At 32.2% G+C, this 27,933-nt stretch overlaps 1 protein-coding gene across 1 annotated transcript; it reads left to right on the forward strand.

The window, feature by feature from the left end:
* On the forward strand, positions 1-26,761 carry LOC129947354 (la-related protein Larp4B). The gene is made up of 5 exons (XM_056057880.1): positions 1-601; positions 10,967-12,599; positions 21,553-21,680; positions 24,576-24,905; positions 24,968-26,761. Exons 2-5 carry the CDS (start codon positions 11,468-11,470, stop codon positions 25,229-25,231), a joined length of 1,854 nt encoding a protein of 617 aa, XP_055913855.1. The 5' UTR covers positions 1-601; positions 10,967-11,467; the 3' UTR covers positions 25,232-26,761.
* The last annotated feature ends 1,172 nt before the right edge of the window (positions 26,762-27,933 follow it).

The raw sequence follows: 27,933 nt of genomic DNA on the forward strand, positions 1-27,933 counted from the left end.
CGAGAGTATAGGAAAAGCAAGAAAGCTTGCTATGTTGACCCGAAATGTAAAATACTCAATATACCCGATCGAAGTTTTAGTGTGCGGTTTCATTTGCAGTCGTCGAACAACGCGACAACGACGTTAGCCTTAGCAGAGCTAAGAAAAAGATTCAGGAACACCAAAGGCTTCCTTTTTCCGTTCGCCGTTCGGTGGTGCCCATAGGAAAACCCATGTTTACGGAAAATACGCGTATGGTGACTTTTTCTCAGTCTTCAGTGTTCGTTGCTTCGCGTCGTATTTTCAAAGAGTGGTTCTTCACAGTTAGACACACTCTTGTGGTGAAAACTTTCAAAATTGATAAATGTATCTTGACTTAACTTACAAAATTAAACTTTATAAATAAAATCGATAAAACATCTCAAGTGTTAATATACAACAAAAAAAAGTTAATACCCATAGCACATCGATAAATTTCGGGCGCGTATCCTTAGTGCGCGCGTTTTCTTAGTTTACTGTGATAGTTTGTTTCTTGGCAGCATTCAAAAACATCCCATATGCTATCACAAATCTTCATCATCCTCATGAACATCATCATCATCAACACAATCTAAAAATTGATGTAAGTTTGAAATTTAAAAAATGAAATTCCTTAGTACAGCTTTTTGGCTTTGAGGGTTGAGCCATCAGGAAAGGAAGTGTGAAATTTTTCCACAGATTTTTACGTTACTCATTTTTATTGATTAATTTTGGCAATGACGCTAGCCACGCGCGTTGTAAAACAAAAATACAAAAATAACAACAAAAAAAAAACAGAAAAGGATTACTCCTTGCTGGGATGTGTTTTCTGCACATACTTGTACGAGTACCTACCTTCCTACTGTCGTTCTAGCCAGAGAGTAGGGTTTAAAAAAATGTCCTTTATGGATTTATTTGAACGGATTATTCGTACTTGCTGTGGGTGGTTTTTGAAGTTGACCGTTGTTAGAATTTTGTTAGTGTGATTTCGTTCGGATTCAAAAATTAGAGGAATTTTAAATTGTGCGATTTTGGTTTCGGTTTTCGATGAATTATTTCAAAAATATACAAATTTAAACCAGAGCGTTTTAATTTTTTTCAATACTAGTCGAAGTGTACAAAATAACAACAATAACTTGACTAGGATAGCGGCTGCAAACCATAATAAATTATTTTGAAATTATTTGAATTATTGTTATTATTGATATAGGTTAAAATGGGGATGGTGTTGTTGATGCACTTTATGTTAAAAAAACGGATTTTCGTCCTATTTTTCAAGTGAAACTATAGGTACCTTAGTAAATTTAAAAAATAGGAGGAATTCGTTTTTTATTTAAACGGGTGTTTTTGTTTTGTAAAGGTGTGGCTATACTTTTTTCGGAGTTGATCTTTTTGACACCTGTCACTTGATTTTTCCTCAGTCTGGTCTTCAATTTCATAATATAAAAATTTACCCCTAAACACCTACAGCAAGCTTATTACTAAATTAGAGTGAATGGTTTTTTAAAAATAGAAATTAAAAAGGAGGATGTGATGCAATCTTCACTTATAACTTTCTATTCGTGCCGCATGACGAAATTTCTTAAAGTTTACCAAAGTAATATCTTCTATGTTTTAAATAATTAACAATTTTTGGTTGGTTTTTGTATTTTGTAAACAAAGTTGTCAATTGTATTTTTTTTTAAATTAACTTAGAGTTAACAGCAATCTGATTTCTGTCAAAACATTTGAGATGTCAAACTTATGAACAATTTTTGATAGGAATATAATTGTTGTAAATAAAAAATGTTACCAAATGTCAAAACAAAATTAATAAATGAAATTAAATAAGTTTGAAAATAAGACCAATTTTAGTCCTTAAGAAATTTTAGTCGAAAACCAATTTTTACCAATTTTTGAAAGTTTTTAATTCTTTTAAAAACATTGATTGGATTTTCTAATGTTAATAACCAATAAATAAATAATTTTGAAGGCAATTAATTTATTGTCGAAATATTCTTGACAATTGGATTTTTCTAAAAATGTTACTCAAAGCTAAAAGCAATACTTTTGATTAGATTAAATTAGTTTGAAGACAATGTCGTAAATGGTTGCCAAGATGTTGGAATCAAAATCGACCTAGTAATATCTTTTAGTTTTTTTTTTCAAAACAAAAAACTGTGACTTTTATTTTTATTAAAATATTACCAGGTGTTAGAAATGTTATAATCAACTCAAAAAATAATTTTATTGGCAACATGATTTTTGTTCGCATAATATTGGAAGTGAAAAATATTCAGAACGCCGAGCAATGTCAAAATTTTCAATTTGAAAAATCGGACCGATTAAAATAACATCTTTTGGGAAATTAATAAAACCGAAAAACTTGGTTAACCTCAAATAAGATATTCTTACGTTTCAATATAACTAAAAATTCTATTGACTTTAATAAACTTTAAGTAAACAAAATACAAAATAACGTTTTTGATATTTGTTCAATGGTTTAGAAAATTTTAAAAATAGGCAAAAACTGATTTTCGACTTAAATTTCTTAAGGACTAAAATAGATCTTATTTTCAAACTTATTTAATTTCATTTATTAATTTTGTTTTGACATTTGGTAACATTGTTTATTTACAACAATTATATTCCTATCAAAAATAGTTCATTAGTTTGACATCTCAAATGTTTTGACAGAAATCAGATTACATTTTTATCATACTTTCCGAACTTTCAAAGTTCCTTAAATGACAATTTGGCTGATTGCAAAGAAATAATTATTTTAATGTTATCGGTGTGGGTCGCATCCGAGAGACTCCTTTTTTTCTTAATGACAATGTCACTTTGATAATTTAATAATAATTTAAGTTAATTTAAAGAAAAACATGCGACTCGTCCAAGAAAAGAGACTTTGGGAAAGTGATTAAAGAAAGAACCTATCGCATTTTTCACTTCCTATATTTGCAATCAATAAATTTAAAAACTAAATATAAAGGAAATAGAGAATATGACAACCATAACCTAAGCACGAGGACAGGCCATGCACAAAAAAGCACTCACCATTTGAAATTACTATAACTATATCAAAAACCTTCAGCAAAGTATTTATTAGTAATAAATTCTTTAGTCCATTGGACGCAGGGCTTATTTGCCTATTGTTTTTCCTATTCCTACCACGCTTACCTCTATTTCGTCATATTGTCGTCTAAAGCAACCCCAATACCGTGGGATTCTCTTTTTTCTATTAAACTCCAGCAACCCCCAGGAGTTTAGAACATGCAAATATTACCTTCTTGATACTTATATTGTAAAGGGTGTAAAGTGGCTATATTCCTTTGACCTCAATGCACTTGCACATTGGTGTAAAAATCAGCCAACCCACAAGAAAAGTTTTCTTTTTATTGATTTATTACTGCACTTTATGAGTTATTATTGTTGGCTATATGGCTACTGGATTAAAAGGTAAAGAGGTTGCATTTGCAGTGTCAATTGACAAAAGTGAAGCTTTATAAATGTTTACTATAATTTCTTAAACCAACTTTAAACTATTATCTCGGACTTTGTTTCAAGAAAAACTACATACACAAATTTAACACAAAATAACTAACAAAAAAAAGTCCGAAAGGTTAACTCTCAAAAAATGTTTACAATATTTAAATTGTTGCTAGGAATTATAGCACTTTATAGGATATTTGTTATAACTTGTGAAGTGCAGATTTTATTTATGGGAAGGGTGTTTTTTTAGAGATATATGTATAACTTTGAAATGGAATACGATTTTTTTTTTAAATTGATATAAAATTAATAACATTCCAAAGATAATTTACTAGCAAATGACTTCACATGATCTCACAGAAAATAGCGGCCGGCGTTAAATGGCACGATCTTTCAGACTTATTCACGAATAAGTACCGTAAAACTTAGATCTAAACAGTGAACATACATTTCCTTCATTATATCAATTAAGGTACGATCTATGTGACATGTTGCGTCAGTCAGCATTGACATTAATGTTCTGATCAGCGACATTTTCAAAGGAGTACGTACCAATTATTTCACCAACCCATTAAGCAAATCAAACAGTAAATCTGTGTGGATGTAAACGTGTCTTAACATACACTTGAGGATTATCATCACTCATTTTGTTTATTGACGTATAAATATAACAAGAAGTGTAGTATTTTTTTGGCCCATTTACCAATTCTTTAAATGCCAAACTAAAAGTAAATAATTTGACATTAGTAAAATGACGTCCAGTTAAAATAGTGTTGCCAACTTAAAGTTTTATACACCTAAAAAACACACGTTTGTTTTTAAATTAAATAAATAAACATACTTAATTTAAAATTTCAAAGAGAGAATAAATAAAAAGTTGTCCCATTATTTACGCAAAAATTTGATTTTTGGTTCAACACACATGGCTATAGCAATGTGACAGCTGACACTTTAGAATTTATTGAAAATTGAGCGCTACACAAAAAAAACCACCGCCTTTTCATTGTAAAATAACATAATGATAATGAGTATGCTGATGTTTCATACAAGGTCATCTTCTGTTTACTGTCAAAAAATCGTATTTGGGGTCGGGAAATCCACGAGTTGAGGATTAAATTTGTTTTTGGACTGTTCAAATAATTTTTCTTTGAAAATATGGTTGGTCAGGTAGTAACAATTATTTATTCATTAAAGTGCTATAACACCATTGGCCCTAAATTACAAGATGTAAATGTGAGAAACATGTTGTTTCCAGATGATGCAACACGACTCATACAAAAGTAATTTAAATTACATCACTATATTTTCTATTAAAATTAAATTTAACATACATTTTGAGACACTTATAAAGCGTGTTTTACATATGTATATATCTTTTTGACATTAATAATTATTTTATTATGAGTTAATTTTTTTGAATTAAAAGTGCAATAAAAAAGGTCAACATAGAAATGAAAAATATTAAGCTGGAAATTTGTTTTAGTGGTCCGAGCAAAATCATGGTGTCTATGCCTCCGTAAGTTATAGACTGCCAAAGTTTCCGAACACCACCTTTTCATGATTATCTTTCGATTTTTGGGAAACAATTCTGTTAACAACTTTAAAAAAATATCAGGTATAACGTTTGCAAGCTTTTTCAACTCACACATTTTTTAATATGGCCCACCGTTCCAAAAATAGAGATCAGATTTATTTTAATTAAATTGTTGTTGTGTAAGCTTTTTACTAGGTTGTCTCCTCCACCGATAATTGCAGCATCCTATTAGCATATTATCCGTTTTCTATTTTTAAAAATAAAAATGGTCAAAACATGATTAAGAACCCCAGAAATAGAGCACATTCCTAATTTACCTTATATGCGTTGGAACCGATTTTTTGTGCGACTACATCCTGAACTGTATCCATTATATATATTATTAAGTTTCTTCAAAATTTGTTTAGGACAAAACTGATTTTAGAAGGGTTTCGAGTTGTTAGTATTTTTTGAAAAACTTAAAACTCACTTAAGTTGAAAACTAGCTTTGAAAAAAACTTATAAATATGGGAGTAATTTAAGTCATCTATCTAAAGCTGGTAATAATTTTTTTCATCATTGGCTCTTCAAATCTATTTTTAACAACCCCATCACTAGGGTTCTAAGTCATATGCCCTTGTCAATTTTGTATTTTATAATAGACACGGCTTAGATCAGCTTAATTTATTTAAGTAAAGATTTAAAATGTAGAAATGATGGAAACAAACAATTTGACAAATTGTATGTTTGACAATACCCGTGTTTTTTGGCATTCTATAAATAGTATAGCAGAAAATTCCCTAGAAAACTCATCGGCAGTAGCCAGATTTTTGTATTTAAAAATTGGTACAACTGAAAGAAGACCTGTCAGAATAATAATAAAAAACACAAATAGAAATTTTTTTTTTTGACAGGAGGAAATCTTCAAAAGGCACTTGGCAGCATTGGAAACCAAGTAGTGTGGGACTCTTAACCACTAAAACCACCTCTTCATCAGGACCAACCTTGAAGGATCAACTACAGATTTTTCTTTCATAACTTTGTACAATCACTTTGGGGGAAGTTTAAACTTTTAATACTTTCCCATGTTTTTGAAGACCATAACCTCATGAGGTTTGGTTCTTCTTAATCTCCGAAAATGGTTTCTTATATTCAATACGGGCTCCATTTCAGAATTAGAATGACTTTGCAGTCTCTGTAACCATTTCTATTTGTAAGTCACGATGTACATCGGTATTTCTTATGTACCAAATTGCATTAACTATTCCACGAAAGACTTTGTTTTGTAGTTTTTGGATGATTTGGGTATTTGTTTTCTTTGTACAGCTCCATGTGTGAAAATGAAATGTTAAAATTAACTTAGCAAAAAAAACCAATAAAATGGACAATTTTCAAGAAAAAATGTTAAGAAAACATCTGGAAATTGAAATTCTATAAAAAAAGTCTATTTAACAATTGCTTCAAGGAGGGGGTTTGTTCGTAGACTACTACACTAACATGTGGTGTTGAAGCGAGCTTGAAGCTCATTTCAATTCTTTATATACCTGAATCGAGTTGAAATGTGCTTGATTCGACTCGATTCCGGTCGAGGATTGGAGTCGAGTCAAAATTTGTCAATAAAAATATAGTTTTGTTTTAATCAAATTTTAAAAAAAAATTGCACATGCGGTAGAGGTAGCATATTCTTGCTTGCACTTCATAAGATATATCAAAACAGCATTTGCATTTTAGAAAGTGCTGTCAAATCATTTTTAAATCTTCTTGTGCGGTGGAACCAACAAGATTTATTTAATCTAAACTAAGATAAACCTTTGGTAGGAACAAAGCAAAACTTAACTATCTGTTCCATTGTTTTCTCTTGCAAAATAAGCTCAATTAGTCCATTTTCATTAACAAAACTCAATAATATCAACAGTAACAGATTGATTTTTTCAGCAATGGAAAACACATGATTCAAAATGCATAACTACTCAATGAACACAGCCATCGAAATACAAATGAAATATCAATTGTACCAACATTTGAGAACGAAATCACATACGATCCATTTGAGACTCGTATAAATGTCAAAAACCCATCCGTAGAAAGATTCTACTTTAACTTTTATCGGACGTATTCATACTGCGGATATTGTTTTTGATATTCGTGTAAAATCTTACTATACTATTGATGGATTTAAAAACAAAACACGGGTATTTTTTATAGAACTGAATAAATGATAACATCGCGACTATTGACATAACTGACGAAACAGACTCGAGATTTAATGTGACTTTTACAATATCTTTAAATCACCAACAGGAAGGAATGACAAATGTCCAGCTTCCTTTTATTCTTCTCAAGGTGAAACCCTTATATTATTGTACTAATTCCCCATACAAATTGTTAGAATAGATAATTTCTGAATTTATAAATGGACAAATCTCAAACGATATTAAAATTTAGACCACTTTTCCTCAAATAAAAAAAAAATACTTGAGTTCATCTCTTTCTTCAACGTTCAATAAAACGAATAAGCCCTAATTATTATAAGCTTCCTCCAATCGACTTTCCTCGACGCTCTTTGTTCTTTTAAACCATCAACAATATTCTATATATGCATGCACCATGAAGAGAGGGTAGTAGATTTCCACTTTGACCAATATTTTAACTTAACAAATCAAACAACAATAACAATAACAAAAAGAAAAATATCCACAAGAAAAGTCTTAGCAACAAGTGGCCAATTTAGGGTGTTTGAAGAAGACGAGGAGATTGAATTTAGATTGTTAAGTTCTCTTTGAGTGAATTGGAATTGTTTGGGGGAAAAACTTTTTCCGCCGCACTTTTGTAGGAAATTGTATTCATTTATTTTGATGTTTTTTCTTTCTTATTTTGTTGATAATTTTCCTTTTTCACAGTGATTTTGTACTTTTTGTGTGTTTTTCAAATGGAGTACTTGCAGTTTGTTTTTGGCTAGAAATACGAATACAAAGAAAGGGTTCTTTGGTTTTGTTTTTTTGGCTTCTGAATTTTGACCAAAGTTTGACTTATTGCACTCCCGTGGAAGGCGGGACTCGAGAAAATAAATACTTTGTTGCTAATTAAACATGAAAACTTGTTTCCTTTGAGATGTTGCACTTCCCTGTAGCTGAAATCCCTGTCGAAATGAGAATACTGAAATCAGCGAAAATACAAAAGGTGTTGATTGGTATAATACTTCCGTGGATACGTTTTTTCATTCAGAATTATTACGTGTCGTCGCGTCGTCGGCAAATGAATATGACTTTATCCTAAAAGTCTGTGGAATTTTATAGTGAGACGAATGAAGACGTATTCAGGTAATGAAGTACCTTCATTTGATATGCGCATATTCAAACTTGTCAAAAATTTGAATAAGATGTGTGAACGTGTACCTCTTCGCTGCTGGCTGCCAATTCAAAGTATTTTCTTTGCTCTCAAGACGGATTCTTCTTCTAATTAACTGGAAAATGTATGTTATGTGGGTTGGGGAGTAGATATACTGAGGGTCGATGGGTAGGGTCCCTACCCTAAAAGTCGTTACTTTTTGGATATACTCTTCAAACTATAAATGTTATTAACGGTTACAACTAAAGAATGTAGCTTGAGTAGTCTCTTGATAATTAAATATTATGCGGTGAGAAAAGTTTTCAAATTATTGATGAACTGTAATTATTTCCTAACCCTTTTCATTAAGATTTCTGGTTCATATATGAATACCAGAACAGAATGAGTGAAAACAGCAATATTACGAGTATTTGAGTTTGGCAGTAGAGCTGCAAAAAGGTTTTAGAGAGTTGTAGGAGTAGGCTATAAGTTTTTGAAAGACTGTTTAGGAAATTCCTAAGGGTGTCGTCAAATATAATTAAGAAGCTTTATGTTAGGCAATTTTTGTTGGTAAAGGGAAACGATACATAGGAGTAATTTAATCAAAACGAAAATAGAATACGCAAATACATACTGTCAAAATATTTTTAGCATCTTATACAATTTTAACGCATTGGTTTTGAATAGGGTGTTTTTTTTGAGAGCTTGAAGATTCGATTGGTTAATGGCTTCATCCTTGATGGTTGTATTTGTTTCATCTAATGACATTTTGAAAGTTTTCAAATCAAAGTCATTTAACCATTATGCTTTTTAAAAAGATTTTATTTTTTTCAAAGCCAATTTCCAGAGTTCGAAAGCGCTGTTCTGCCATTCAACGATTTATCAAATTATTTCAAATTATGGACAATAGCCTTCCAGATTTTTAAAACAGCTTACAAACACCATTAACATGAGAAATGAAGGGTCTTTCAATAAGAACTTGAAAACAACAACAAATGTTCTGTCAGCTTCAATTCTGTTGTGTTAACCAAGATTCTTATGCAAAATACGCCATAATGCGGTACGAGCGTCGAGAATGCCCAATTATTTAAAACCTCATAGAATTGACCGATTTGTTCATTTGCTATAGACCCGTTGTCTCACTGCCACTATGTAGACACAAATTTTCGCACTTAACTTTTAATTAGTTATCAACTAATTAAAAAATTAACACTCTTAAAGTTGCGGTCAACGACTCCGAAATTCGTTAGAAAGCTTTTGCAGACGTTGCTCGTTCGTGTCCTTTACCATAATACAAATGTTGAGTTCACTGAACAAAATGACAGTGACAGTTCGATGATTAGTGAAAGGGTGCGTTTACAAAATATATTCAAAGTTGTAAAGTCACTATTAGAAAACCTCTAAATAGTAAAAATGTGTTGAGGATCTCTTAAAGTTTCAATCAATTGTTTTTGTATTCGAAAATGAGTGAATAGTTTTTTGTCAATTTTGCCACTCCTTTTCCAAAACCTATTCTACTTCCTTCAAATTCAAAAGACACTTTTTGACAGCTATTTACATATGTAGTGGCACTTTTTTCAATTTTATTTAGTCAGTAAATGCAGAATACAATTTTATTGTGTACGGGACAAAATATCAAAATATTATTCAAGTACAAAACAAAATTAACTAAAAACAATAACCTCTCAACCGCATTCATTTTTAAATGAAAAAACCGAAGCCCAGACATCACTTCGGTTAGAGCTCTACAGCTCTTCGGCTAGAGCTCTACACCAAAAAACCATATCAACCGCAACCAACTTAACTCTAGGTTGCAAATGTATTTTAATTCAATTTTCTCCTCTGATACCCATCAGCAATAAAATCAAGTCAATCATGATGATGATGCTGGCAACAATTTGCCATATCCTGATGCCCACAGCATTTTATAAGAGTTAACCAAAAACCTTCTCTCAGCACCATCTCCTAGCACCAGCACCATTACCAGCAGCGCTTTAGGTTCCAGCTTTAAATTGAATTTGCTCTGGAACATTTCATTATAAAATAATTTCATCTGGAAAATCGGTAACTTTTGCGTTCCTTAACATAAAAGGACGCCCGCGCCATCTACCGCACCGTCACCTTCACCATTTATATAAATATTGATCGAAAATTTGTGAAATATCAGAAAGTTAATTGATGGTCCTTTCGTCTGGAAACATTTTATATTATTTTATTGAATTGACTCATTCAAAAATAAAGCAAACATAATACTTCATTCAATTAAAATCCTCATGGTAAACGGGGCCAGTACATTATATGTTGGTATAGTTAAGTGAGGTGATAAGGGCACATTCAGTTCAATCGTCCTGGAAGTCAATCACAAAAAATGTACACTATAAATATTTAAGTTTTTTGAGGATTGGCTCATGTCTGCGATCACAATCGAAACTCCATGTCAGCAAATATTTGTTCCCTGAATAAACAAAGCATATAATATTTAATTAATCACCCTGTCCACCAGATGAGAGTAATTCAATCTGACATCCATTCCGATGCTCGATGTCCAATGCCCGATCCCATCATCATCGTCATCCTCAAATATTTAAACATCCTTTAGAGATACAGATTGGCTTCAAATTCAAAAGTTCTTTTTTTCTTTTTGTATATTTTTAGGCGAAAATCAACATGAGTCCAGCTTAATTTGAAATCTTCTCCAGATATCCATTGACTTGGACAAAGTCTATTGGGGAAATCAAATAGAACTCCATCAGCACTGAGCAGAACAGAACAGAGCAGAGCACAGAGCAGAAAAGTGGTGCCACACAAAGAAAGAAAATCAATTTCAATATCCCAGTGTTGCGGAAACATGTCACCATCCCTCTGGCCTGACACTCGTACATTGGGCTTGGAATGGAATTGGGAGTGAACTCAGGGAAAAAAGGGGTGGAAAATCAATAAACAATGAGTGGAATGAATGTGTAAAACGGGAGTGTCACGGTGCACACACAAAAACTCATATTATAAAAGGGAGACCTCCCCCAAGGGACTTTGTCCGAATCTCTGCATTTCGGACTTACAAGGCCAATTTTATGCGGTGTGGAATTAGGGCGAAGAGAACAAATACAAAATAAAAAATCAATTCTCGTTAATATATTATAAGCCTCTCTTGACTGCATGGATTACTGCAGTACTCGCAAGTATTCGGAATACGCTGGTTCGACCCATCCCATGACGAGCCGTGTTGGCGTGGACGCTGTTCTTTCAGGTGGCCCTCCTAATCGGATGGCACCGAACGTAACTGTGGTGGCTGGCCATCACAGACATCAGCAATTGCTTCGGTATCAAGAGCATCAGCATAGATTGGCAGCAATGCATTCTTCTGAAGGACTTTATCAGCAACAGCAGCAGCAGCATTGCTTCGATAGGTACATTCCGTCAGTAGGCTACCCAGCCGAGTATCACCAAAACTCTTTTGGAGCTGCTGCCGGACTCGGCTATGGAGCATTGGGAAGGAGAAGCTTAGCATCACCATACCTGAATCCGCACTCACCCATGTCACACCATCTCTATCATCCCGCCCATTACGACAGCACGTACAGTGGCCGGATGATTGGAGGTGGTGGGACAGGTCCATCAGCCCTGCCATACCATCCTTATCGAGAAGGATACGACCATCAGCAAGTAGGTGCACCATCTAGCATTCTACACTACACTGCTGCAAGGAACAGTGCTTTTCAGTATGGGCATTCTGCTACTGCTGCAGCATCACAACAGCAACGGGACTATTTGCATTTTTATCCATACCATCCTTCAACCTTTGCGCCGGCAGAGCAACGTTATGCCCAGCATAATCTTCATTCAATTAATGGCCTGCAAGTTCAAAGCCCCAAGGATGATGGACGAACGAATAAAAGGAATGGCCAACATATCACAGAATCAGAAGCTTCTTATGTCCACCACCACCAACTGCAGCAACAACAACAACAACAGCACCAACAACTCCAAAACTTATCATCGTCGTCGTTGTCGTCGTCGTCGATGGGAAATACAATGATTGCTTCGCCATTGACCAGTGGTAGCACGACTACAGATAGTGGAATAAGTGGAAGTTCGCGTTGCGGAAGCACACCAATTAGCATGGTTACAACGAGTGCAGGATTTCCTGGCAGCGAGTATTCAGTGAATTCCTCGAATGGTGGAGGCACAGAAGAAAACTGCGGCCCTCCGAAGGACTACACTAAGGATGATCAGGAGAGTATATCTGAAAGAAATGAGGAAATCGAGAATGGAGTTTCGAGTACAAAAGGTAAGTTAAGAAGTCTTAATTTTATTTATCATTTTACTTTCTTTTTTAAAAACGAATCTTTTCTACCATTTAAAGAAGAATATAAGGAAGCTTTAAATTTAGACTGTTTTTGAAATCAAAGTTTGAAGAAAAAATGTACATAATAGCTCTTTTCACAACGATATTTACTTTCACCAAAAAATATCTCCAACAAATATATTTCTTAACCCTAATAGAACTTTCCATAAGCTTTATAAGAGTCAACTTAGCAAAACAACGTTCACTGATACAAATTTTATAATGCTCGTTAAAAAGTTTCAAAAATTTAGAGTTTTTCATTTAATGGTTTCTATGTTTTTCTAAGAATTAAAAATCTTAACACTCGGTTTATTATTCGTGACTTATTTGGGACGATTTCCACTTAGCAAAGCGACTCTTAAAAGAAATATTAAAATGTTATATCTTGAATATTTAGCTATCTTCTATTTTGCAATTTTGTCCCGAATTAGTTGTAACGATTTCAATTTTGTCTTTCCATGTTTTCTATGTTTTTGCTACTTGGATATCAACTAAGAAAACCACCCTTAAAAAAATGAACGACGTTGATGGCCTTATATTGGTGGTCTTATCTTGCCGTTGGGGAAGTCTCAACTTTGTCGCGCAATGTTTTCTATGTTTTGTCAGTCTTGTTTCTATATGAATGTCAACTCAGAAAATCAACTTATCGAAAATGGGGTTTTAAAATCATACCTTTAATAGATAGATAGATGTTTGTATTCAATAATTTTAAGGTTCTTGTTACATACATTTTTGGTTTAAGGAATAAATAATAAGGCATGACAAAAATGTCGTCTGCCCGAGTGAAAATGTTATTTAATTTTATATTCAATTTAAAATCATAAAATTTTTAGTTTTTTGAAGTAATTGTTACTTATTGACTTGTAGCATGATTTACTTTTGATTCAAGCAAACAATTAAAAGGAAAGTATTTGTGACTTTTAGTTTAGTCGTAACAAAATTACGTTAATAACTTTAACTGAAAAATAATAATTTGCTTACTTTAAGTTTATTTACAAAATACAAAGAAAAACATGACTTTTAGTAGACACAAAAATACAAAAACAAGGTAGTTTAAAAATGTTCATCTATGATTCTTTTTCTATAGATCATCGCCTCGGTGGTATATTTTTGGATCAGCAACCAATCTTCTCCATTAGGTAACTTATTGTTTCATTGTCATTTAGATAGCTTTTTCGAAAAAGAGTCTCCTTAGCTCCTTTAATATTTTACATATACCCTCCCATATTGCAAATATTAAACAAATCGTTTCTGGTGTGGCATGCAATTTAGGTTAAGAAGTTCCCCTTTTCGTAGATATCCTCGCCTTTTCTAAGAATGTGTTCCTTTCATTTTCATCGATCGATTAGATAACCTCGTACAGTGCTTTTTTCATCATGGAGACCAGTACATCCATTCAGTTCTAGAATAATACCACAATTTGCAGCAAGATCAATCCAGTCCTTGTAGAATCCAGTTTTTCGACGCATGACACTTCTCAACATAATATTTGGCAATCGGTTTTGGTCCATATTAATCACCTGTATAAAATAGTCTGCGCTCAGCTTTAATTTTGATACAAAGAGTGTCGAAAGCCCTGTTTCCAATTGATGCATGTACTTAGGCGTACTTAGAGGGAGGAGAAATACTTTTCTCAGAAAGAATCGAAGCAAATTTTCAACAATTTCGTATTTCCGAACATCCCAGATCTGTGCTTCATAAAACAGAACTGCTTTTGAAGTTGCGTTAAAAACTTCATATTTGGCGTTTGTTGATATGTTTTTAATATTGAAAATTGTCTTCCAGTTCGAGCAAATAGCCATTCTAGCAGTATTAGCCTTGGCTTTGAGGCGTTTGTCTATATTCAAATTAAACGTGAGAGTCATTCCCAGATAAACATAATCCTTGACTACTTCCAATACGACTCCATCATATCTCCAGCTTTCTCCTCTTGCGGTCCGACCTGCACCATTTTGGAATACCATTATCTTAGATTTTGGAGAATTTACTTCAAATCCCCATTTTTTACAATAATCATATAGCCTATTGATCATAGGCTGCAGTTAAGCTGGAGACTCTGCCAAAATGACAATGTCATCAGCATACATAATTACTTTTATTATTAAGCTTTCGAACTCCATTCCACAAGAAAGCCAATTAACCAAGTCATCAAGAAATAATGGAAAAAACAATGCGCTGAGATTGCATCCTTCACGCAGTCCTCGATTTGTTTGGATCTCTTTTGATGTGACATCTATTAAGAACGCTAGCTTTCGTTTGATTGTAAAGTTTCTCCAGTACTTTAATAAACTTTGATGATACACCTAAGTTGTAAAGTTTATAGAACAGCATTTTTCTGTCAACTGTTTCAAAGCAAGCTTTTAGGCCAAAGAAAATTTGCTTCATATTATACATCCAAGAATAAAAATGTTATCAGCTGTAGAATACCCTTTCCGAAACCCTGACTGATACTCAGTAAATTTGAAGTGTAAACCTTCAAACTTGCATTAAGAAATGATATTCCCCTGTAGTTTGCTGGGTCGTTTGGGTCACCTTTTTTAAGTATTGGCGCTAGTTTGTGCTTAAATTCTGTGGAAGTATATTTAAAGAACTCTGCGGAAATCCCGTCTGCCTATAATATTGAACTGTCTTATAAATTGTGGTTAATCAGTCGTTGATTACTTGTGATAATTGCAATGTCGTTTTTCTATGTTTTCTATGTTTTTTAGTCCCTTTGCTACAGAGATATCAACTAAGCAAATCACCTAATACAAAATGAGTTATTGATCTTATTATTTGAATACTTCACTTTAATATAAAAAGCTATTGAAACATGTCAAAATTTATTATTATATTTGATCAGTATTTTTGATAGATTTCTTAAAGGTATCCAAAGTATTAAACGTTCTTCTAATTGGAAGTTATTTTTTCTGAAAATATCAAATTTGTCTTTCCACTTTTTCTTTGTTTTTTAATCCTTTTGCTACATGGATTTCAACTTAAAATTACACTCCCGCCTAAAAAAATATGTTTACTGGTTTTATCTTGAATATTTTCCTGGAATGTAATTTGCCGTTGAGACAGTTCCAAGTTTTCCATGCCATGTTTTCTATGTTTTGTAAGCCTTTTGTCTGTAAAAAAAACCTGAATATCATTTTCACAAATGACTTCTTACAAAATTGGATTAAGGGTCGCATCTTTAATATCGAAATGTCTTATAATCCGTCGTTGATTAATTGTGAGAATTTCAATTTTTTTTTTAATGTTTTCTATGTTTTAGTCCTTTTGTCACATTGATTTTATCTTAGCAAAGCAACATCCCCATCTCTTAAATCTTTTTACATTGAAATCTCGATTCTCTCGATTTTGGTTGTCAAAAATCAAATTTTGCCCTTTTATGTTTTTGTGTGAAGGATGGTTTCGGGCCGCTTTGATATTTTCATCATCATACATACATACATATATGTTTTATCTTGAACAAATCGTTGGTCAGTTGTATCAGATCCTGCTGCATTTCTTAAAATTACAAAAGAAATATCTTTTCTCTTTTCAAAAACTTTATATTTAAATTGAAATGCCACCGGTTTAGAAAAATTACTTTCCTCGAATTTGTCTTAAATAACTGATTCTACTTTAATAAACTTCATATAAATTTATTGATAAATTTGTCAACTTAATTAACAACCCCTTACATCGTCCAACATCACATCCTTGTCTTAGCTGTTGAATTCTAATCGTGTCGACCGACATGCCGGAAAATTGTTAAATGAATATTGTAATAAATTTACATTTTAAATGAGTTATCATCGACAATGAGTTAAGAGCGGCCATGGCGAGAGTTTTGACATAATCTTATTAATGTGCTCTCACAATCGGACAAAATATTAATAAATTATTCCTCTAAAGTCTCTGAATGCTCATTTCCTGTCATTAATCAAAATCATTTAACAAACTATACAAATTTGCGCAACAGTCAAAATTGTATATATGTATGTACATTGTACATACCTATTTACGAATACATACACATTTCTATATAGACTTGAAAATACTTTTTTAAATGAAAGTGAACCTCTAATAAACCGCAATCTATTTCCCAGGACCCTCAATGGTACAATAACAATGGAAAATAAATATAGTACTACGTATTATTGCAACCGCATTTTAAATGCAACGAGAAATGGGGGTTGGGGGTGGGTTCTTCGTTTCATCAATTTGTGGGATTTGAGGTTAGAGATAGACATTCTTTTGTGTGAAGGATAAATTAACTAACAGAATGAGCTATTTGTACGGTTGGTGTTGTCAAAAGTTATTCGAAATTATTTTTGGCTACAATGAACCTAAACTTAATCTGGCTTGAACTTGTTGCTTTTGAGATTTATTGTGGGGATGAATGGAATTTATTATAAGAGTTGAGAATTGTGGGGAACATATAGTTTATATAGTAGACATAGCCTTGCCAGGTACTTTTTTTAAACACTAGTTATTCGGATCTAAAAAGGAAATCATAAATCCTGATGGTTTATTAAAGATGCATAATTTTTAGTTTAAACATTATGGTATTTATTATGACTATCAACTTTAACACACTTTAATTACAAACCTAAAATTTTCAAAACAAAGATTAGGGTTTTATGATTTTGTATACTGAGTTTTAGTAGTACCCGTGGCATGATGGTTAGTGCGTTGGACTGTCATGCCAGAGGTCTTGGGTTCGATCCCTGCCTGTGCCATCCAAAGTCTTTTCACGGGTACTGCCTCTTGCGAGGAATTGACAAATTCTCCAAGAGTAATTCTTGTCATGAAAAAGTGCTTTCTCAAACTAGCCGTTCGGATTCGGCCTTAAATTGTAGGTCCCTTCCATTCCTGACAACAGTACTCGCACACAGGAATGGTTGAGAGTTGTAAGTCACTAGGCCCTGGTTCACAACGGACTGTTGCGCCACCCCATTTGATTTGATTTGATACTGAGTTTTATCACTTACAACATAATATTTCAGAATGTAGTCACTTACGGAACTTCAAAACGTTGCATACTCTGCAGCACTTGAAGTTTTAGGTTAGTTTTGTAGAGATATTTGGGACGTTAAATCAATTCAGTGAGACATTTTTGGTAAGGTTTAACTTTGTCCCCATATGTCAAAAACGTTATTTTTCGTTGCATACAATTTCTCTTGATGTAATAAAATTTTTGTTCTTAATATATTTTATACGTGGTAAAAATTTGTAGTGTTTTTTTTTATTTATAAAAACAAACTCCATTTTTGAGTTCTAATTAAATTATAAATCAATTTAAGCATTTCTCAAAATTACAAAATAATATGACTCCTGAGTTTCTGACATTTCAAATTAAAATGTCAGTTCTGTAGATTTAGGTTTGTTTGTTTTGATGTTTTATTCATAAGCTGTAACTGTTTAGGCATGTTCAGATACATTGTTTTCAATTAAAGAAAATTGTTAAATTTATTATTTGTATTTGTAAATTTTGGTTTTTAATCTAGCAATTCTTTTCTCGGAGTTGGTCTTTTTGACAGGTTGGTTTGACATTTCAAAAAGACATACTTACTTTTTAACAACGTTTTAAATTACTAAAATATTACTATTATTTTTTCTTCTTGCACCCTTTTTGTTTCAGTTTTAAACAACTTTAACTCATAATTCAAAAAATTAAATTTCCTACGTATCGTAAGTCGTTATAAAATTTTTGGAAAACACCTATATCTTGACTTAAAAATGTCATTTCCATAGGCCCCTTTGACATAAAGGTCAATGTATTTTTATTTTATTAGTATCATCAAATCTGCAAACCCCTACTGAGAATTTTTCAAACGAATAAATCTATGTATTCGATTGATTGACGTCATACACCCATCTAAGCCTTAACAAAAGAAAAACATCTCTATGTTCACGTAATCAATAATTTGAGAATGGCAAAAATCTACTCAGATTGGGGGTGCAATCGTGCAACCACCCTAACAAATGAACACATATCCACATAATCCCCACAGCGCGCCCGCCGGCCGCAATACCGGCCACTACGCTGCTAATATTGGGGAAACCAACAAAAAGGGTGAGAGTTAAGGTGGCAAAAAAAGGCGTCATGGACAGAATTTAATAACTTTATATATCTTCAACAAGTATCCGTGTTCCTTGTGTACTGTATTCTGTACACCGAACGAAGAGAGAAGAAATGAAATCGAAAAGAATATGCAATAAACAAACGTCCCCACATAAACAGGGTTGCCGCATGTCCGAAACTAGTTCGATATAGCCCAATTTAAAAGCATTTGTAGCCCAAAATCAGAGCCAAACAAAGTGAGAAGAAGAATATTTCTCCAAGATAAGATTTAGGCAAATCTATTGGTATTTTCAGCCCAATTATGATTGAGTGGACTGTCTTTCTAAATCTTCTGTTGGCAGTGTAGGAGAAAGGGTAAAAAATGTCCGATAAAGTCCCGAACATGGCAGCCCTGCACATATCTACTGTCAGCTTAAATTTCAACTTTTCCAGATTGAGACAAACGGGACGAACGAGAGAATACACGAACACAAAACAAACAAACCAAGAACCAACTAATATGAAGAAGATAAAAAATAAGTTTGCGGATATGAAAATGAGCTTTCGTGTCCTTAAAGTCCAAAAAAAGGTTGGTTAAAGAGCTATAGAGGACGCGGCCCTCTCTCCAGCAACATAAATGTTTTCACATATGAAAAACTTTTTCAAGACATTCCAATGCTTTGAGGATTTATGTTGTTGTGTGTGCTGTACTGTGCTGTGCATGGGGTAGGTTGAATGGCTGATTGCGCGATGGACATTCAACAAGTTGCGTAGTCGTTTGGGGTAGTTCTCTATCGTAGGTATATAAGGGTTCATGCCGCTTTTTTCCTGTATTTTCTGTTTCTGTTTTCTTCATTTATTATTTCTAACAGTTTCTATACAAATCTCTTGAGTGGAAGGCTTTGGGGTCATCCCTTATATTCGTATTCGTTTTTCCTGTACCGTATTATGTCAGAAAACGTGAAGAGAGCATAAGTATTTAGGGGTTAATTTTGATACTCATTCAACGTAGTTCTGTATTTTTGTGATGATGATGATGACGATGAGCTTTGAATATGAAAAGTGAATGTGCATCTCATTCCTTTGGTGGCTTCTGTATTCTCTTATAGTTTGATGATGAGAAAAGTTGAGAGATATTATTATAGGCTAGAAAGGATAATAAAAAAGTCTCTGTATTCCAAAGCCAATCGAGACCTTATATAAGGAAGAAGAAATAATTTGAATATTTTTAGCCTCTGCAGAAATTTCGATAAGCTTTTTTTTCTTGTTGTAAAGTTGACTGTCTACTGATAACAGACTTTTATGACTAATTGATGATGGAACATTCTTGGATAGTTAAAGGAATACTTATTTACTCGATTCAACTATTAAAAATAATAATAAAATTAAAGAAAGAAATAAACAATAAATTCTTATTTTTAGGAATAAATTTTCTTCAAAAGGTGATTTTTTAATGGTACAGAACTTTGAAATGAAATAAAACAAAGATGATTTTTTTAAATGAATGAAATTTACTTTATCCGAACTCGAAGAAAACTCTTCTGGCACCATTAAGTCAGTATAATTTCTGGAATATGACCGCCAGGTGGACGTAGTTGAAGTCTAATTTTCAGTAACTTTTTCCACAGTATATCGGCAATAATTCAGCTAATGTTGTCCTTTTAAGAAGTCAACCGTTTCGGAATTATCGTGGCGTTGACTATCACAACTTCACATAACCTCGCAGAAAGAAATCAAGTTCTGTTAAACTACACTACATCGGAAGCCAATGTCGATGTAACGGTGTCTCAACACACACTTAAAGATTATCATCACTGCAATTTTGAAATTCCAAATATATCCATGCGTTTCAAAATAAATGATCACAATTTAACAGCTTTTTTCAGGCGTCAGTTTTATCATGTTGAAATTTCAAATAAATCATTTGGCAGTGGACAAAATGGCCGCCAATTAAATGTATATACTTCTTAAAAAAAATCCAACGCTTATAAAATTTATTTCCTCATTCGATTTTCCAATGAAGACTTGACAACTTCGCAATCAGAGAACGTATGTACACATACGTAGCGTCGCTTCAAATGGTCCAAGAGTTTTCATTTTTGACTAAGCTTGATATTTTATGAATGTGAACCTTTCTGAACTATGCCGAATTCTTGAAACCGCACCGCTACGCCGCCGGTTTAGTGAAATTAACTTTTTTGCATAGTTCACTGCATACGTCTAAATGACAACGATGTTTTCGACACTTCGACCAACCCGACTGACACGGATACTTCACACAACGAATATGAAGGCCAAACATTTTTCACAGCCTCGAAACTTGGGCATAAATTAAGACCGAAAATAAGAATTAACGTTCTTAAGGTTGCAGTCACCGACCTTGAATTTCGGTAGAAAATTATAAATGAAAAGTTGAATTGACTTAATAAATTACCAATGATAGCTTCTATGATTAGTGAAAGGGGGGCGTACACAAATTACGAGTATATTCAAAGCTGGCAAATCCCTATTAGAAAGGTGTTTCTCATAAATTTTGTGTTGTCACAATCATGTGGTATTTTCTACCAATATAAGAAGCGGTATCAAATTTAGACATTTATGGAAGGTATTTCTAATTCTACTACAGCACTCCGTCCGGTCCCAACGAGAAAGAAATACCTCGTTAAAAGTCGACAATTGTTTCGAAGGCAATTTTTGTTAAAAGCATAAAAGAAAAATTTACACGCTAAAATGTTGTTTTAATCCTCGGTCCTAAAGTAAAAGATTAGTATTATGGATTTAACATAAAACTGAAATAATGAAGTTAAAATATTAAATATTATTAATGTCGAACTATTTTTTTTCGCTTTCCGTATACAGATCAGCAACTCAGTCCTAATCCATCGAACATCAAATCCCCATCATCCAACCACAATCGTGAAAGTGAAAGGACATTTTGTGAAACTCAGTGTGCTTCCAGTCGAAGAACAGACTGTTCAACTCCATTGGTAAGTACATATTTTATACGAGAACTTTATTTTACTAAAACCATCCTACTTACTCATAGTTTATGCCCAAACTTGACCCCTATATTTCACTTCAAGCGTCTAAACACTCCTTTTGGGTTCAAAGATAGGTATTGCGTTTACCTCTTAGTTTTTTCGTTTATACCAAAACTATATATCTCCTTAATATTAACTATATACAAGTTATATTTTAAATGCCCTTAGTAGCCTTCTGTCTGTAAGTAAAGTTACTTAAAAATAAAAACACTTTTCCCTCTAAACTATAAGCAAAAGCTTCTGTCCTTCAAAACTTGACTGTATGAAAAGTATGAATTACATTAAAAGCAACAAGCTAAACCTACACACAGAAGTTAGAGACATTGTAGCTTCAATTAAAGTTGGGGACAAAATTAAATTTGCATGTTCTAGGAAATTTGTTAATGAGAAAAACTAACTAATTTACTTATGACTGAAGTTTTGCTGTCACCGTTTATCCAATAACGAAATGGACAGAAATGGGGAAATGTTTTGGAAATAATTGAAATATATTTTTTGTTAAGGTCAGCTTTTGAAATGTTTGGGGTAGACTAACTTTTGAATAAAAGGGTTAGTTTTGAAATTGTGTTCACTCTTTGGACAAAAGATTTGAGTTTGAACTTTTGAAGCTTCCATACAATAATAGATTTTTATTTTCCAATATTTTAAACCAACAAAATAAAGTTTTTTTTCTCTTTTTCATTGGTTAAAATAAATCAATTTGTTGTTGATGTTAATCTCTCAAAATGACATTACATTCACTTAAATAAATTGATTTGTTTTCGTTCAATAGTCAGCCAAAAACTTCAGTGATATTTGCTGTCTTCTTTTGGAATAGTAATTTGACATTTTTGTTTCAAAATCCTGTTCAAAAGTAAATTTGGAAAAAATGTGCCTAAATGACAGATATTTTAATGCTTCTTGTTTTTTTATTTGGAAGGGTGTGATGGATAAAACCTGGCTGCTTAACCAGGTTAAATTAAGCAATATCTTCTTAAACTCCCAACTCAGTTAATGTAGGAAAAATCATCACGACAAAAATACTGCAAATTTCATAAATCGGGGTGAACGTTGCAATGTGCATTTTTGTTTTGTATATATTTTCGTTACTCGCAAAGACTTGAAGTATCGGCACTACCAAAACCCATCCTAATGCCAATTACGCGGGCTATTGCAAAGTCTTTTACTCAAGCTATTTTATGCCGTCAACTTTTAGCAACCCCCAACCGTAGCAAGGGTGACACGATATAGAATTTATCGAATATCTACAACATAAAAATCGAAGAGAAAAATATAACGCATGTGCCTTGGAAATCTAGGACAGACGAACGACGACGACGATACGATGTTAAATTTACTCCCGCACAGCTCAAATACCTTTTATAAGGGAGACATTCATCGACCGGCTTTTTTTCCCAGTTTGATGGTAGAGTTTTCAAATAGAATTTCTTTATGCAGACGCAGAGGTATAAACCTTTTTGATAACACTTTAGTGTACTGTAAGCTTTTTCTTGATGTAAAATAATAAGAAAAGACCGGTCGATCATAGAGCCTTTGATAAAAAAAGCTTAGCTGAAAAGGCTGTAATGAAAAAAAGCAACTGATAAGCTTAACCATATTGATTTCATGGAACTTATTGAGATATATGGATAATTTAAAATATGATGTTTTTGTTACTTTGGGCAGTTAAATTAAGTAATTTATGGTCACAGTTGTGCATGTGACTTTCTATAGCAGAAAGTACATTCAAAAATAAGTTGTTTTTTTGAATAAAAATGGTCTTACATAAAATTAATAATTGAGCTGTTTTTGTTTTAACTGAACGTTGAAAAGAAATTACTGACAAAATACAATCATTTTATTTTCCCGAAATAAGTTTTCTTAGCTTTTTAAAACTAAATGTAGCATTTCAGACAAGAAACAGTTTAAACAATTAGAGACTAGTTAAAGCTGTCATTGGTTTTCCACCGAAATATTTTTCTTTGACAGATGTCAGTGGAACGATTAGTTTCATTAAGCAGGTAAAGACAACACAGTAAAATGTTTTTTGAACTCAGCTAGCTAATTTTTCCGATGTCATTAATTTCAAACTTGGAGCTTTACTTGACTATCTCTTACTTACAACATATGCCAATAACATTGTTAGCTACAAAATTTAAATTTACACGTAACAATTCCATCATAAGTTGTGCTTTGTGTTAATAAAAAAAAGTCCTTATTCCTTTCCCAATATAACAAGTAACCCTTTTACACAAAATTAAAAATTAAATTGTGCACTTAATTAAAAGTTATGAAGTTCAGCTTTTAGATGAGTAAAAAATGGTCATCAACTGTCATTTGTTGACTTGACTTCATAGTAAGGGATATTTTTCTTGACTAAAGTTGCCTTAATTTGATTTATATTTTTTGACAGCTGCCAACTCAGATATTAGAACCTTGCCTTTCCTTCAAGTCAATTTGTATATTGTCTGAACGGGTTTGGGTCGAAATACTGTTTAATACTGTATTTGAAATACTGTATCTCAAAATACTGTATTTCAAAATACTGTATTTCAAAATACTGTGTGTACAAAATACTGCATGATCAAAATGCTGTGTCTCAACATTCTGTATTTCAAAATGCTGTAAATAAAATGTGCTCACTTTTTAACATTGTCAAAACGACTTTTCACTTTTCATCACCCGCATTAATTTTTCAAAGAATTCAAACTCGTTTTCAAACTAACACACACTTATTAGCGTGATTTAATAAAAAAAATTAGAATAAGTCACACCATCTAATGTCAACATTTAAATTTTTAATACTGATTAAAGTCAATTCTTTTATAAATATTGATTTATGATTTAATTTTGTCCATAAAGCTTTCAACACCAGAACGTTGTGGAACTCCATTCGTTTCCGGCAGCCATCCGTTATCAAACTTCCATTCACCCCATCGATATCCATATGCTCAAAACAACCGATCACAAAATCCATGTGATACAAATGAAGCACCCTCTAATAGTCCTAAGCCATTAAGTCCGCAATCTTCTAGCCCAATTCCAAACATCAAACGCAACTATCATCCTGAATGTACACCAAGTAAAATATTCGAGGAGAAGAAAAATCGAGTAGTCGAATGTGACCTAATTCCCAGTAAAAAGTCCAAACGAAAAACCCTTGAAGCTGAAGAAATTCGAGAGAGTATTCGGGTAAGTTTTTTTTTCGTTTGTAAATTCTACCTTAAGCTCAAAATACGTGCTTTTATTTGTAGAACATCAAACCTCTCCCAGGATTTCAGCAGGCTTTTGGATCGACAGAAATCGGGCGGTTTTTTGAAACATTTCAAAATATACCTTCAAGTCCGTATACCTATGACTTTGAAGTAGATAATATGAGTCCACAGCCCTGGGAAATAGAAAATTCCGGAGATGGATCCCAATACGATGTACAAATCAGTGCATCCTTACAGACAATGTACAAAAGTCCGTTAGGAGATAAGAAATATTTAACTGGTATTCGATGTAATGGGTATTAAAAAACAAAAAGATAAATTATCAAAAAACTCAGCATCGAAATGAAAAGTCCAAAAATAATCAAAAATTTGTAATGTGAGCAGTGATGCCAAATCATTTTTTTTAAAGAAACAAAGAATTTTTGTATTTATTTGTTTTTGTGAATAAAACCTTAAAAAAAAGTGTTATTGTTGTATAAAACATGCAAATAATATAAAATACAATTTTCTATAGCCCTTGGTACGTGCCTTTTTTGGACAGAATTATTATAATAAAATATTTAAATTTATATAAATAAATTAAATAAATTTACAATAATAGAAACGATTTAGTGCAAGTTTAAAATAATTATTCTCTACACTTGAATTTCGAAACATACTAAGCTCTTTTTCACAAAATTTTTGTATTTGCTGCACAAATTTTGTTAAAAATGTTTATTAATTAAATTAAATTTAAACAAAATCTCTCTAATTTTTCCAATACTCATATCCTCATTATAAAAGAATACAAAAACGCAACTAAAATTTAAAGTTGTCTTCCTCGTCATTTTATTTATTCTGTTTTCATAAAATTCCACTCTTAGCTCCATATTGAAATACTTAAAAAAAACTCAAGTCTCTTGAAAATTATTTGCACCACAGATTTAAAACAAATATTAACAATAAAACAAATTTAAATAATTCAATGTAAGTGAAAGTACAAGAACATTTATTTACTGTATTTAGTTCGTAGAAAAATGGTAAATATAATAAAATCAAAATATTGAAAATAATCAAAACAAACAAAAAGACACTTTGTACTTTTAAAAGTTATTATTTATATATTCCAAGGAAATAATGTTAAGATTAAGAATAAATATATATACAAACAATTAGAATAAATTAATACTGTGCCATTGAGTTGATGAGATGAACAAAAATAAAAGTTTGAATTTACAAGAAATGAAAACAAAGCTGATAAGTTTAGGGATTTTTTAAAATGTGTCAAAGTTAAAATTAAAAATTATTTAATTTCAAGTTTAATTGTTTCCTTTAATAATTAAATGATTTATTTATAAAATTATAATATTATCTTTACAATACAGTGCCTTATAAGTTAACAGTTTTGTATATTATTTATATTTATTAATTTTGCATTGGAAAACAAAATGTCGATAATTTTTGTTTTTTTTTTATTTCATTGGTTTTTATTGTTGATTGCTTAATTTGTTATAAAAAATAATCGAGTTTTGAATTTAAAAACAAAAAAGTAAGAGAACGAATAGAAAATATTATTGTTGTGTATATAATGGCAGGTTTCATGTGGGCCCAATTTGTCCTCACACAAAAAATAAAAATATTAAAACCTTAGAAACATACATTTGTAATGAACAAAACAAAATGTTATTAAACACAAAAATGTTAGATTATAGTTGTTCAGATGATTGTGCATTTCTTAGCTTTTAAGATTTCATAAACATAGTTCTAGTTCTTTAATAAAAACAAACGTTTTTTTGTAAGTATTTAAAAATTTAAATACTTCATGCAAAATAGAAAAATATTGTTGGTTTTTACTATTTTAGTTCTGGTATAGTCAAAAATAAAACAGGTATACAATTTCAATTTAAAAAAAATAATTGTGTGGTTTGATCATGAAGAAATTTGAAGAATGACATTTTTCGAAAGTTTCATATATCATATATCTGACTTAACATAATGTAACCGGTTATCCTTCTTACGGTTTCAAAAGTTGAGGGCTGGAATTCGATATCTGTCAAACTAAGTTGGTAAACCAATTTTTTCAATTTGAAAGTCCGACATTTACGAAAATGGATCGCTTAATTATAGTACAACGCATAAAAGGAATTCCTCAATTCCTCTTCGTTCTCAGGGATTAAGACTGTCTATGGCACATTATGGCGTATTTTGTATTTGGATCTAAACCTACGTCCATAAAGTATAGCTCACATAACAACTGAAGACAGCTGACCATTAACAACGTCGTAGATACGTCGAACGAAATTTTTTTAGCTACGAAGCATATTTCTCACTCGAACGGTATGTTAATAAACACCGTAAGTTCGCAGCGTTATGGTTATATGATAACCGACTTTTGTTTGCCTGCTATTTTAGTACTTGGATAATATGTGGTTTCAAAAAGACGGTGCCACGTGCCACACAACTCGAGCGAATATGGATTTATTACATTTCCTTGCCGCGAAATTTCTCGTCCTTATAATCATGAGACTTGACACCGCTGGACTTTTTTTTTGGGGCGACGCGAATGACATTGTTTATGCGGATGAACCTGAGGGTTATCCCATGTGATGGCCTGTATATTAAGGAAATTTTAAGATTTGTTTTTAAGACCAGTAAATAGATACAACTTTATTAAGATTGTTAAAATTTATTAACATAGTTCGGCAGTATACATATACAATTTGAATTAAAAATATTATAAAGAACACAAGTTTCATCGGTGTGAACAACTCCACCTCGAAAAAATGGGCTCGCACTTCCTCCACGATACCGGCAGATTGGCTGATCTAAAAGAAAAAAATCGTGAATTTTCCTTTTTTCTGCTATAAAAAATTATTTTTTTTTAATTTTTGCTTGTCTATAGTTCATTCCATGCGTTTACATCTGCTGAATCCAACTCATCAAATTTCAAGTCATTCGGTCAAGCCGTTTTTGAGATATGTTGGAGGAAAGTTTGAATACACACATTTTTGAGAAAAACTCGTTTA

This window comes from Eupeodes corollae, chromosome 2 (assembly GCF_945859685.1).
Source record: "Eupeodes corollae chromosome 2, idEupCoro1.1, whole genome shotgun sequence".
NCBI lineage: Eukaryota > Metazoa > Arthropoda > Insecta > Diptera > Syrphidae > Eupeodes > Eupeodes corollae.

Excerpts from the sequence above, each read along its gene's own strand:
- LOC129947354 (XM_056057880.1), top strand. The coding sequence starts at position 11,468 with ATGGATTACTGCAGTACTCGCAAGTATTCGGAATACGCTGGTTCGACC. Across the intron at positions 21,681-24,575 it reads CAGACTGTTCAACTCCATTG|CTTTCAACACCAGAACGTTG; the intron begins GTAAGTACATAT and ends TTGTCCATAAAG. Across the intron at positions 24,906-24,967 it reads AAATTCGAGAGAGTATTCGG|AACATCAAACCTCTCCCAGG; the intron begins GTAAGTTTTTTT and ends TTTTATTTGTAG.